Source organism: Vitis riparia, chromosome 1, assembly GCF_004353265.1.
Source record: "Vitis riparia cultivar Riparia Gloire de Montpellier isolate 1030 chromosome 1, EGFV_Vit.rip_1.0, whole genome shotgun sequence".
Lineage (NCBI taxonomy): Eukaryota > Viridiplantae > Streptophyta > Magnoliopsida > Vitales > Vitaceae > Vitis > Vitis riparia.
The window spans coordinates 17959519-17973193 of NC_048431.1; the positions used below are offsets into that span (position 1 = coordinate 17959519).

A 13675-nucleotide genomic window follows, 5' to 3' on the forward strand; every position below is an offset into this window, starting at 1 on the left:
TTTTTTTTTTTATTTATCAAAGTTATCATCTTTGTCCATTTCAATACTACATTTTAAAGATATTGATACTATATCCTATCAACTTAAGTAGTACCTTTGATTGATAGTGACTACATGAAAATTAAATTATTTTTAAAGCAATTCTATTTTATAATTATTTTTATATGAGTGCATAAAAACATATTTTAAAAAAAAAAATTATAATGTCAATATTATGGTTAATAAGTGACTCTTACCTTCCATTCTAGCCTTTAACAAAATATATATATATATACATATATAAAGTCGTTCCAAACGGTCCTAAACTATAATTATCATTCATTTTAGGATATTTATGTATAAAAAAAATAAAGAAAGAACCTACCTGGGTGCGATAAAAGCCTAACACTTTTGAGTGGTCCCAACTGCGGCATCTCCAAAGCATAAGTCATAGACTTATAGGTGATAGCAACAAGGCCACAAGAGATTTCATTTATTTATTTTATTTAATATATATAATTAAATAAATATTATATGATGTACCATTTCAAAAAAAAAAAAGTTTTTTTATGCTATATATATATATATAGCTTTCTTTTAATTATATAGACATATTTTAAAGTCGTGACACCTTTTTAGACTCAAAATAAATAATATTTACATAATTAGGTATAGTTCATGATCTATTATTTGGTAACATAAATAAAATTTGAGCATATTTATATGATATAATATGAGATGTAAGGCTTGCAAGTTGTTGAAGGGAATGAACGTGGCCAAATATTCCACTTGTGAATTTTTAATAGTATGGTCAGTGATACAGCTGTTGATGTTGCACACAAAACAATAGGGGTTTTTATTTTATTAATTGGGCTTTTACTTTTCTGCATTGGGGTAACCAATGTTGTATGCAAAGCTGGCTTGGAATTGGAGCCTCCAATCCCTCTCTAGGCAACTTGCCAACCGAGATTATTGTCTTTTTTTTTTTTTCTTCTGAAAATACTCTTATTTAATAATATTTAAATATATATATATATGAATTTTATCTTTGCACATATTGATGCACTATAATTAAAAAAACTTCATTAAAACACATTGGTTAATAGATGTTAAGTCGAAAAATTATTTTGACTCAATTTTTGGATTTGATACGGAGGATATAGATCTTAAAGGTAGTCTTTGGTCATGATGCAAAAGAAAGAAAATAGAGGGAAGAACCGAAAAGAGAAAAAAAAACTATTAAATATTATTTTCAATTAATAAATCAAACGATATCTCAAGGAGCAAAACAACAACAAATTAGGGTAAAATAACAAAAGAATAAATAAATGGTGAAGGAGTCGAGTTATGTATCATAGTAACAACAAACACATACCTTATCTAAAGACAATTTGAACACATTCATTAGATTTGAAAATAACATTTCATCAATGGGAATTTATGTACCTGAAGAGGGTAGGTTTTCTAAGGATACCATGGGAAATAGTTGAAAAAATATATCAATGGGGAGGAGTTCTAGTAAAGGACTATATAGGTGAAGAGGAGGTGTGAGGTGTCAGACCATGAAAATTTTCCTCACATTTTCTCTTACTTTTTGCTCTTATTTTCTTCATTATTTTTTAGGGAAAAACCTAAGGAAAATGTTTTAATATTTTCTTTAGCATTTTCCTTTTTATTTTTCTTGTCATCTAAACTAAGAAAAATGATTTTTCTTGACATTTTTCCCATTTTTTAGTATTTTATGAGAACCAAACATACCTAAAGGGGAAAAAAAGAGTGATAACATTCAAGTTTCCTTTAATTTACGATTGTTTGTGGGAAAGAAATGTTTTGAGGTGTTTTTGGTATTAAGACTCACATTTGAGCACTAACAATTGAAGGAGAAAGGTTGTGCTATTGAATGGTCTTGCATGTCCTTCTCAAGAAAGGATTGGATCTCACCCTAAACATGAATAAGGGGAATTGCCTATGTGGCTAATTTTTGAATAAATGAAAAAACTTAATAAAGAAAATGAGACAATTCATTCTTAACTACATGCAAAACAACTCAATCTTATATCTTCACATTGATCCAATATAAAGAATGATTGTAATAGGAAAGTCATCTCCTTAAGTTAGGGAAGAGAAGTTGGTCCATAATTGAATATGTGCTCTCATAAAGGAAAATTTTTGTTAGTTGTAGCTTAAAAGAGTTAAAAGGCAATAAGTTGATGCAATAAAAAAGACATTTTGAATTTGAAAAATGGGCTTGTTATGCATAGGTATCTCTTGATATGATTTGTATTTACCAAAATGTTGGCAATTTATAAGTGTCTTCACTACAAGTCCCTTCTTTGACTTTTACTTGTTGGAGGGAGTAGCGGTTTTATTTGTTATTTATTTTTATGTAACATGATTAGGAAGAGTTCACATCAAATAAGCTTTTGAAAAAATATTTGCAAAGGAAATTTGTGAGTAAAAAATTTATTTTGCATCCACAAAAATCTCTCAAAACTCATTCAAGAGAGAAATCCTATATTGAAGAAGATTTTGAATTTGATTTTCTAATTTAATTATGTAAATTTTTTTAAGTACAATAATTTTTATTTAACATGAAATTGCTTTTAAAAGTACTTGTATTAATATATGGAACTATTTAAAGATGAGGGAGGATGAATAGATAGCCCAAGTGAGAAAACCTTAAAGTTATAGTCTATATTAAGATTTTTTTAATTATTTAATAGATATGTTAATCATCATTTGCCTCATTCATTCCTATCCCATGAGTAAAGCAAGAACTATGGATGGAATAGGTAACCTAGTAAGGAAGACCATCTAATCTAAAAACAAAGGACTACTTTTCATGATGAGTTATTTGAAGGAATCTTTTAGTAATAGGATAGTCTTATCGAGTATGAAATGAATAGTAGCAACCAACGGTGTGTGGAACCTAGCTTGATGACTTTCTTTCTTCACCTTACTTTTGGTGATAGGGTGTGTAGGTGCTTAGCAGCTTATACAAGGGTTTATTGGGCCACCCACTTGCTTGCTTCCAACATAAAAGCCCTAGCTTCCAACACAAGCCCACATTTCCTCTACTACCCATTATTCTAGTAAAGGCTTCAAGGCAAACAATAATTGTTAGTAAATAAAAGACTAGAACTAGAACAAAAATGTCATTAATCCCAAAGACCCTTTTAATGAGCAAAAAAGGGTTTAGGAAGTTTATTCAAGAAAATCAACTCCATTAACTTGACTAATAGAGATGGTTAGTGTTAGGCTTGTTTATAAGTTGAAAATTTTGTTTCTTTTAATGTTTGATTATAGAAGTCTTTTTAGATAGTGACTTACTCTCCATTGAAGATTAAATGTTAATATTCATTTAACCGAGAAGTTATAGGTACGTCTAAAAAGGTTTGGCTTGTGCATATCATGCTCCTTTGAGGTATAAAAAGGTTCGATATCATTTTTAGACTTAAAATGTTTTAAAATAATTTTTTAAAAGAAGCAAGGGTTGCTCAAGCGATTAATCTCACTCAAGCAATTAGCTTGCTCAAGCGGTGTAAGTCTTGCTTAAGTGGTCATGACAATCTTGTAGAGATTAAAAATGCATTTTGGATGAATTTTGACTCAAACTTTATTTTGGAAACTTAAGATATTGAAACTCTTTATGGTACTCACTTATAAATACCTCATTATAACCCCTCGAGGGTTACAGATCTTACTTTAGTTGAGAAGGTTTCATTGAAAGGATTGTTTTAACAATCCTAGAGAAAAAGCCTAACATGCCACAACTTTTCTTAATCTCTCATTCAAAGATTTGATCTTTGATCATTAGGTTGAAGACCTTCGTCCTTTCAGAGTGGCTGGAGGATCTATTAGGGAGTAACATGAGGTTGATGCGTCACAGATGTGAATCAAGTTGTAGGTATTGGAGAGTAAGTCCTTAAGGTAAAATGGTCAAGTAAATCTATGTAACTTATTTCGAATAGTGGATTTAAATTAGCAATCTTAGACCTCGTGATTTTTTATCTCCATAGTTAGTATGAGGGTTTTCCTCGTAAAAATCTTATGTTTCATTGCATATCTTTATCTTCCTAATTATATTTTGTTTGATGATATTGATAACCTTTTGATTGATTGGTTAGTTTGTTATTGAGGTTGTTGGATTGGTTATCTTAAGAGTTATGGTAGTTATACTTATAACCAATTATTGTTTTCCCTAACTTCTCAGGATATCTTTGGGATATTAATATACATATTACTTTATCTCTAACTAATTTAGGGTATCAATTAAACCTAAAAATAGGATTTTTATAAGAAAAAGACTTGGGGTTTACCTTTTGGATATTCAAGACTTTCTTGAAATTTCTTGGGGTAACAAAAATTAGGTATAATATAAAAATATTTATTTAAATTTTCAAATCACCCATTCACTCCTCTGGGTGTTCCTTATTGGACTTTTGATTGTTTTTTCGTTAGGATTTTATTAATCCTATCCACAAGAATATTTAATCATATAATGACACAAGATAGTGTGAAAGAAACCCCCAAGTGTAAATAACCTTGGATAGTCAATTGATTGCAAATAATTCGTTTGCATGATTTCACCTAATTTAGATGCACCTATTCCTCAAGATCTTATACTTGTTAGCATCTACACTCTTTTTTCATATTCTTAATGCAACACTCTTATGTACTCCTTAATAGAACACTTCAAACCCGTGTTGAGGCCTAACTGAATTGAATTAATTTTCAACCTTAGGTTGCCAACATGTTTTTTTCAAGAGTGGTTTTGAAAAATTGAGAGATTGAGTTATTAGGGCTCTAAGGATATCTAATCTATTATGCGTCACGTTTTTTTATTTATAAATAACTCATATTATAGTTGAAAAACTCTAGAATATATTTATGGATAGTTCTATTTTAACAAAGTTACCAAAAACAAATTTTAGAAACAAATACAATTCAAAATCACGAAAATAGAAAGTCCAACATTTGAACATTGGGAGGGATGCTTGAACTTCCCATGAGACATTTTCTAGGACGTTTGTATGGATGTTTGGATGTCCACCAAGATATTCATAGCAAGAGTTACTTGAATGAAAAAAAATTATTTGCATTTTTTCATAATTATAAGTTATGCTAATTATTTCACTGTTATCCTTTATTTTGATTCTTGTTAACTAAATATTTGTGTTGGGATTCAACAATATCATTCTCAAGCCCAAAATTAATCACCCAAAATGATGGAGATTGAGTGTCATAAAAGGTTTAATCTAACCCTCACTAAACACTATTTTTTTTTTCTTTTTTGGTATCACATTAGAGTCATGGATGCAAGCCATAAGAGTATCATATTGGGGGAGGGATTATTAGGGTGCAACAATGCTACTTTTAGGCTTGAGGATAAGTTAATCCAGATCATGTTGGTTGAATGTTATATCCTACCTTCACTAGACATGAATTGATTTTCAGATGAGATGGTCAAAGTTTGATTCAAGAATTTATTTATTTTTATTCTCACAATGTTTATTAAATATTTTTTAGTATAATATTTTCATACATACTTGATGTTGTCCTATTTACTTGTATAAGATACACATAAGCATGTTTGGGATACTAAATTATATGTTGTTTTTAATCGTGTTGTAATTTTGAAACTCATTGAGGAAAACCTTGCAATTATAAAATGCTAAAAGGTGACACTCAAATCCAATAAATGTAGAGATGGGGGAGAGGAACATATTTATTAAAGGATTTCTTAGTCAGAAACTCTCTCTGGCTGGACAAAAGCAATGACACTTGGGGGTCTCATACTTTGAATGTTAAGTTGTTGATTTGGACAATAATTTAAAAAATCTTCCACTAGGTATCCAACTTCTTTGCAATTGGACGCTACTAAACTAGTTTGGTCCATTGTAGAGGACATTGAGGGAACTTCATTTGTATAATCTGTCTGCATTTATTCTTTGGCTTCTAAAGTTACCATGGTAGTAGTATTAGAAAAAGTCATGAATTGCCATAGACAATAATTGTTGTTGCAACATATGATAATTATAAGATTTATTATGCGTTTGGTAGTAATTTTAAGAAATATTTCTAGTATTTCTTACACTTTGAAATTTTTATCTTTCAAGCATTAGAAAAACCAAAAACATTTTCTAAAATCACTGTCAAACACACTTTTAGTTTCTGTTCGGGAGTGATTCCAAGAAAAGTGTTTTTATTTGCAATGTTTTCATCGGTAACACTTCCATTAAAACTGCTTTTAAAAGAAAGTCACTTAGTGTGCTTTGGATATATTTCATATTTTTTGTTTTTAAAATGAAAACTCCTATATAAATGTAGAGCATCTTATAAGAAAACAGCATAGACCCCCCAAATCCCTTACTAGAGCTTTGACAAAACTCTCACACTTTCATTCTCAAACCTTTCTTGTATATCCTCCTCCTCTTCTCCCCCATCTCTACATTTATTGGATTTGAGTGTCACCTTTTAGCATTTTATAATTGCAAGGTTTTCCTCAATGAGTTTCTGCAACTGGTTTGCAATCGAAAATCTTAAATGACAACTCACTAGGATTTCCACTTCTCAACTCAGCAAGGAAGTCAGTCATCTCACATGGCTTGTAATTGTAGGTCCAATGGGAGTTTTGTCCATTTTGAAGGTTCAATCACACAGATTAAAACCTTTTTATCTATGGTAGAAGGCAGTTTTGAATTAGACATACAGCCCAGATATAGATTGTTTGCCATCAGCAGGCTAGTCATGACCATCTTCAAGTTCGTTGCTCTTGTGCCTATCCACTAGCCATTAAGGTTCTCCAAGTGACATGCCATATTTTTATGACAATGTGATGTGATGAATCAAAACTTAAGCTTCACCAAATTCCACTTTTACAATGCAGCATTTTCATCCATTATAGGGATTGATTTGGAATAGAGTGTGATGAATCTAAACAAGCAATTCCTTTTTCTTTTAATCTTGTAGATGATAAGCTTTAGAAAGTTTTTTTACTTTAACCGGACGACCACACTCACACCATTTTGTTTACTCATGGCCCTCAATGTAAGTCTATTTGGGGTGGCCGGGCTAAGGGATGTTCCAGAGGGAGGAGAAGAGTGACTGCCAAATGTTTTAATATCTTCCCTCTGAGATGGTGAACTATTTTACAAATTTCATCAGAGAACAAAAGCAGCAGAGCAATAGATTCAGAATTTTAATATGAAATACAATGTATATTGAGTTTTTTTCTATTGTATGGAACTAGATATTAAGCATACAGACACATGAGAGATGGTAATTTGCTCAACAATCACAATGTTACAGGATGTATGCTGTGTATACTGAGTTAACCGTATTCATGTACACTAAAGATTTCAACTGCCTAGATTACACTTGATGGGATTTCTGTCTGCCGTGTCAACAGTCTTCATATGCAGCATCAATGCCAAATGCCTGAGATGAGCAGAGACAAGAGCAAAGGAAGAGATATTCGTTTGTTCTTCAATAAAAAATATATTCAAGACAAGGAGCAAAGTCTTCCAAACAGGCAAGAAGAACATGGGAAATCTTCTCAGGCTGCCAATATGGGGTTCAGTTAGGAGCTGACCATCTTTGAGCAGTTGAGCCGGACCTGACCTTGAGATCCAGTCAGGACACTGAGGCTCGACATCTTCATCATAGAGCGAGCGAAGTCTATTTGAAAGGTAGACCCATCATCAGAAGCATAAGCTCTGACCAATCTTTCTGTCTTCTCTTCAGCCATCAATTGCTGATCAGAAAAAAGAAGTCCTCTCCCTTGCAGCAAGCTCTGGTAGTAATGGGTGTCAAAAGCAGAACCAGATGAGACTGAAGATGACAATCCTTGATAGTATGTCATCCCCAAGGTTAACTCACTCATAGCCCTTGATACCATGGGAGGAGAAGCCGTGCCATTGCTGCTGTTGCCACTGTCTTGGCAATTCCGTCTCATTTCATCAAGGAAATCAGAGGCTATACTTGGGTCTGGCTGCCCTGTCCCCGAGAAGTTGAAGAGGCGTCCTTGTATGAATTCACAGCTGATTTTGCCAATGCTATGACCTCCTTTACAATTAAAAATCCAGTTAGAAACCACTATTCTTATAGTTGATAAAATTTGAAATAGAGGAGAGAATAGCAAGCCTTTACCTAATAAACTCACTGTTTCTCTTTCATTGAATCCTCTAAGAGTGAATAGACCAAGTGTTTGAGTAATATTACCGTCCGGCTTTGGAATATCATCCATGGCTTCTTGAAAGTAGGATTGATTACTGTCTCTCCTTCCAGTAAAAACTGGATAGAATGGGCCACCAGCCTGTGATTTCACAGAAATATAAACACATCAGACGACCCCACTGAAAATTAAATAGATAGTTGAAAAGAACCAGAAGAGACAGATTCAAGATATATTGAAAAGAATACTCTGTTTGTTTCCTGAGAACATGTGAGAAAATTAAAGAAACAGTGATTTTGGAACTTGGTATTTTCTATCTTTGGTGAAAAGATCCGAACAACTGAGCTTCAAAGCTCTTGCTTTAGTTTAATTTACATTCTTCATATGGAAAATCAGAATGTACGTTCACATAAATTCAAAATTTTTTTCTTCTGTGTTCTTAACAACCAACCAAAATGAAAAGGAAAGCCCTAAACCCTTCAAAGTCATTAAACCCTAAGACCACCACCAAAGCCTAAAATAAGTTCAAAATTAGCGAAAGGAAAAAGGGAAAAAGAAAAGGAGAATGTTTCATACCAGGACAATGCCATCTCTGGTGGCAAGCACAAGAATATCAGCGCAAGAGACAACCCCAGGACAAGCTTTTTCAAGCTCTTCCTTGATCTTTTCGACTTTGTCAAAACCCTTCAAGGTCTGATTAGGAATGGCCAGCTTTTCAGCTGATCGGTTCGTGCTCTCATTGCTATCATCCAGAAGTATGGAAGCATCACATCCCTGAAACAAATGAAGAAACTAATCAAAACCTGAAATTTAAGAGCAATAAACACAAAACCCATATCCAAATCTCAGACCCTCAGAACAGGAGACAAATTTTGAACAGAAACTTGAACACCCAGATAAAAGAAACAAAGAAACCCCATTCGGAATTTTGAGTTGGAAAGATCAAGAATGAGAAAACCCATTTGTAAAGAAGAGAAGAAGATTAAACCTGAATAAAGCAATCATGGAACAACAGGCGCAAAAGAGCTGGAGGGGTGTCGCTGTGGGCAGCGAAAATTTGAGCCATGCTCGATCTGACGATGGACTCAGCTTTTGGGCAAGAATTGCGGTAAAAATCGTATTCCAGAGAAGGCTGATGATCAAGTTTTGGGGGAGAAATGCCATGAATAGCATGGTTTTGTGGTTCACCCTTGCTAGGATCTCTGAGAGAGAGAAGCACAGAGATCAACACTACCAAAAATGCCAAACGAAACGTGGAGCTCTGCATATTCAGTTGTTCATGGAGAAAACGAAAAAGAAGAAACAAGAAAGAAGGCAAATTCGTATACACATGAAAGCGGGAAAACTGATATTAACTGAAACCAAAAATTGGTTATATGATTTTTTTTTACAAGATTTAGACTCTTTTATTAATAGTTTAGAAAACCTTTTTAATCTTTCTATTACTTCAAAGTTATAAATTTTCAAGTATTGCCTGAAAACGCTTTTAAGAATCACTATCAAATATACTCTTAGGACCATGTTTTTTAAACCTAATTTTTAATTGTGTTCAATTCCTTTATGACTAAAATTTTCTATAAATTATAATTTATTTCATTTTATTAAATAATTTTTTAAATGGATTAATAAATTCAATATAAATTATTAAAAAGCTTTTTTTATTAAAAAAAAATAAAAAGAAAAATAAAAAGAAAAAACATTTTGCAGAATAGAACAATATGAATTCCAAGAAAAATTTGCAAATTCAAGCCAAAATTATTAAGTATTATATGGGTTAAAATGGATGGAATCCCTTTATATTTAAGGAAATGAAAATAGAAAAGAAAATTGTAAGAAAAGAAAAAGAAAAAGATAAAAAAATAAAAAAATTATAAAATTATTTTCTTGTTTGGATGTGATGAAAAAGTTAAGGTAAGAAAATTAAATTATAAAAGAATGCAATTTCTCCAAGCTTTGTCTGCCTTTATCTAAAAGAAATTTTCCATATATATTTTTCATCTTTTTCTTTACTTGTCTTTTTCTATGACCTCCAAATGTTTCACAGTATTCTTCGAAAGTTAAGATCTTGTATCATAGAACCATTTAGAGGAGAGTGAATAGATTTTTTAATTGAATTTTTAATTTTTATATTTTTTATAAGAATATATTCAATTAATAAAAACAATGAATAACCAATCACATAATGGACATACAAATTAAGTCAAAACTATCCATAAAACTTTTTAAAGACTTTTTGGATTTAAAAACCACGGGGTCAATTGTCCCCAAAGCTAATCCACTAATTCTGAAGCATTAAGTACAAGACATTATCTAATTAAACACTACTTTATATGAGAGTTATATTGTTAGAATTTAAATTTGTCATCTTGTATAGGGTATAGTACTTCCATGCTTCTTAGTAGACTTGGCAATGCCTTGGAGGAATGCAATCAATTACTACAAACCTAACAACCAAAGATTATTTATTTATTTATTATTATTATTATTATTTTTTGGAGTATTGAGTTAGCACAGAGATAAGATATAAAATTATGAGGCGCAAAATGTTAAAAAGACTCCTCCAATAAGTATATTTTATATTATACTAGGGAACTAGACGAATTTTAGAAATCAGAAGATGGTAATATCAAATTTGAAAACTTGAAGAAATTTGAAAATTCTTCAAAATTGAGCAAATCTAGTATCAAGCACTCAAACACCCGTTAAGGTTGCTTGAGCAATCTTGGAGGGTGTTTAAGCACCCATCTTAAAATCTCCTTTTATTTTTATTTTCTCAACCGATTAAAATTTAAGCGACTATATGACTTTTATACATCATCATGCTTTAAACAATTCAACAATATTACATGGATTAACACAACATGAAATTTGCAGTGAAGTTAGGACTTTAGATATAGTGTAAATCATAAGAAGTATGTAGAGTCAATACCAAGAATGAATGGAACAAAATTGTCAACTTAGCTATCAAACTTAGTTCACTAACAATCTTCCCCTTTGGCAATTCTATTTAAAAAATAATGATTACATAAATTTTCCAATACTCTCAAATAAAGTTTACAATCACCTAATTTTAAACCAAACATTCTACGGACTAACTTTCAATTTGCAATAATGAGTCCTAAAAATTCTTGGGACTTGGAACCTATTATCTACATACACTCAAACAACAATACTCATGAAAGGTAATGTGTTGGGAAAAAATAGGTAAATAGAATCAAAGTCCATCATGAGTATAAAATTCAATCATTCAATATATATATATATATATATATATATATATATATATATGAAAAAGATATTTAGGATATATCCAAACACACCCATATCAAAAATGAAGAAATACCAATAGTAGCAACAAAATACAACTAGATCAACATATATAAACAAATAGTCTTGTAGAGCAAATACTTTGAAAGTAACATTAAACATCTAGCTAGAATTGCCAAGTAGAAGAAAATGATGTCTGCTTAGGTCATGTTGTGATGATATCTAAGTTGCCATAAAAGCATGCTTGCCATCCATGTGCTAAGATCGATTATAAAGGTCATCAATATGCATGTCAAGATGTGCTCTTACCTCATTTTCATGAGAATTGAGATATGCTTGAAGCTCATCAATTAAACAGTTAACATGAACTCTCAGCTAGTTAATCAAAGTGAACACTTGAAACTACAGGCTAATCCTCTACTACCACACCCTCTATTTCGAAGACCACCCCTTTTGCTACCCTACTCCATAACCCTAATCTCATTTTTCTTACATGTAGGTAGCACAACAAGAGCTCCTTGGAAATAGCTAACATGCTTAGACTAGTAGCTCTGATTAATGATAACCTCACTTGAAGATTGTGTTACCTAGTTCACCTAAATTTTTCTATGAAAACTAAGAAAACAAGAACAAATAAAGATGTGGAAACCAATTTGAGCAAATTAAATGTCAAATTAGCTAGGAAATCCATGAGAACAATCATATGAAGTCAGATCTTGAAACAATAGGACCAAAAACCATATGAAAAAGAAGAGAGGTCAAGAAGAGGATTGTTAGAACATGCAAGTGCATTAGAAAGTGAAAAAAATAATAATGACACAATGGCAAATATATATATGGTCACAAGTGGTGGTAATGCTCAAAGTAGCACTTGAAGTGAATGATTAGTGCTAAAGTACTACCAATCTTGAAGAGGAATTGATTGTGACTTAAAGGGTGCTCAAACATTTTTTTTGCCACCTAGACTACTTCCAAGCTACATTTCAATTTCCTAAACACTCTTATCATCTCTTTGAGAGCCCAAAATTTCTTCGTTGACATAAATTCCCATGAAATTCGCCAAAAAAAATAAAAATAAAATCCATAAAACACATTATGATACAAAATATAAAAATTCACATGTTATTTACTCTCAAAATACTGCCAAAACTTAATATATTATGATAATAATAAAAGTCTAAGTAAACTAATTAAAATGGACTCAAATCATGGTAATTCCTCATTAATACAAAAAAAACCCTATAATTCACAAAGAACCTAACCATTGCATGATAGATGCCTCAACATAACAAGCGACCAATACATCAATTCTGTAATGGATAATTGTTACTTCAATACTATAATAAATATAACAAACATCCCATAACAAATATCTTCTAGGCTATGCCATAAGGGATGTCCTATGTATTAATGTTATCGAATATGACTTCTATACTAATCACCTAATAGTCGACTATTCACATAATCGATAATGTACAATAGTCTAGGTGGTATGATTTTATTTAATGAAGATTTATAAAGCCAAAGCAATTCTCTTTTAGAGATAGGTGAATATCATCACTTTCATGTTTATGAAATCTTTTGATTTTCCGTGGTTGACTTAATCATCGAATAGAGGCTCGCTTAATAGGCTTCTCTTATCCTAATATTTTGTGTTTGTAGAAACACAAGTAAAGAGAATTCCAAAGGACAACTTGAAGAGTCATTATAAGGCAAAATAGATTGGCTTTGTCTATGGGAACTAGGAACATAGAAAAGTCATCTAGTCAATCATGGTGCATACCCAAACCAATAGTAAGCTTCTATGAGAAGACCCTCGACAACCCTTAAGAATTTAGGAGTTATTAGAGGTTATAAAAGGAAGAGTGCATCATGAAAGAGTAGTATGCATGAGTTGTTAAAAAAAAATGAGGCTCTAGCCTAAGAGAACACATAACTAAGAGGATAATCAAATAATGTCAGCTAACACTCCAACCTTCAACCTTCTTAAAAAAGTAGAGTTCAAGAAACTAATCAATGATGAGGAAGGAGGTGAGAGCAAAACTTCACCGATTCAAAGCAATCTCAATCCAATCACTCACCACTACACAACAATCACACACTTACACAACCCTAGAGTAGCTTAGTAACATCCACCAATGCAAGCCCTAGAGCTCATAGCACTACAAGCTATTCTAGTAATCATTTTCACATTTTCATAAAGAATATCCTATACGAGTCAGTTCTTAAAGGGTTTGTTGTTCCCAAGTTTAA

The 13675-nt window shown here is 31.7% G+C and overlaps 1 protein-coding gene across 2 annotated transcripts; it reads right to left on the reverse strand.

Moving 5' to 3' along the window:
* Positions 1-7145: 7145 nt before the first annotated feature.
* Positions 7146-9500, reverse strand: LOC117923483 (putative Peroxidase 48). 2 transcript variants are annotated; one of them, XM_034841805.1, is made up of 4 exons: positions 9144-9500; positions 8732-8929; positions 8203-8296; positions 7146-8046 (listed from the first exon to the last, which is right to left on the reverse strand). In XM_034841805.1, the coding sequence occupies exons 1-4, from the start codon at positions 9420-9422 to the stop codon at positions 7562-7564; spliced, it is 1056 nt and encodes a 351-aa protein (XP_034697696.1). In that variant the 5' UTR covers positions 9423-9500; the 3' UTR covers positions 7146-7561. The 2 variants fall into 2 exon arrangements, with proteins under 2 accessions (XP_034697696.1, XP_034697691.1); XM_034841800.1 differs by having other exon boundaries at positions 8131-8296.
* Between the last annotated feature and the right edge of the window lie 4175 nt (positions 9501-13675).

Bases quoted from the DNA above. Each gene is read 5' to 3' on its own strand.
- LOC117923483 (XM_034841800.1), bottom strand. From the start codon at position 9,422: ATGCAGAGCTCCACGTTTCGTTTGGCATTTTTGGTAGTGTTGATCTCT. The intron at 8,930-9,143 runs GTTTAATCTTCT...CATTTGTTTCAG, and splicing joins TCCATGATTGCTTTATTCAG to GGATGTGATGCTTCCATACT. The intron at 8,047-8,130 runs GTAAAGGCTTGC...TTAATTGTAAAG, and splicing joins AGAAACAGTGAGTTTATTAG to GAGGTCATAGCATTGGCAAA.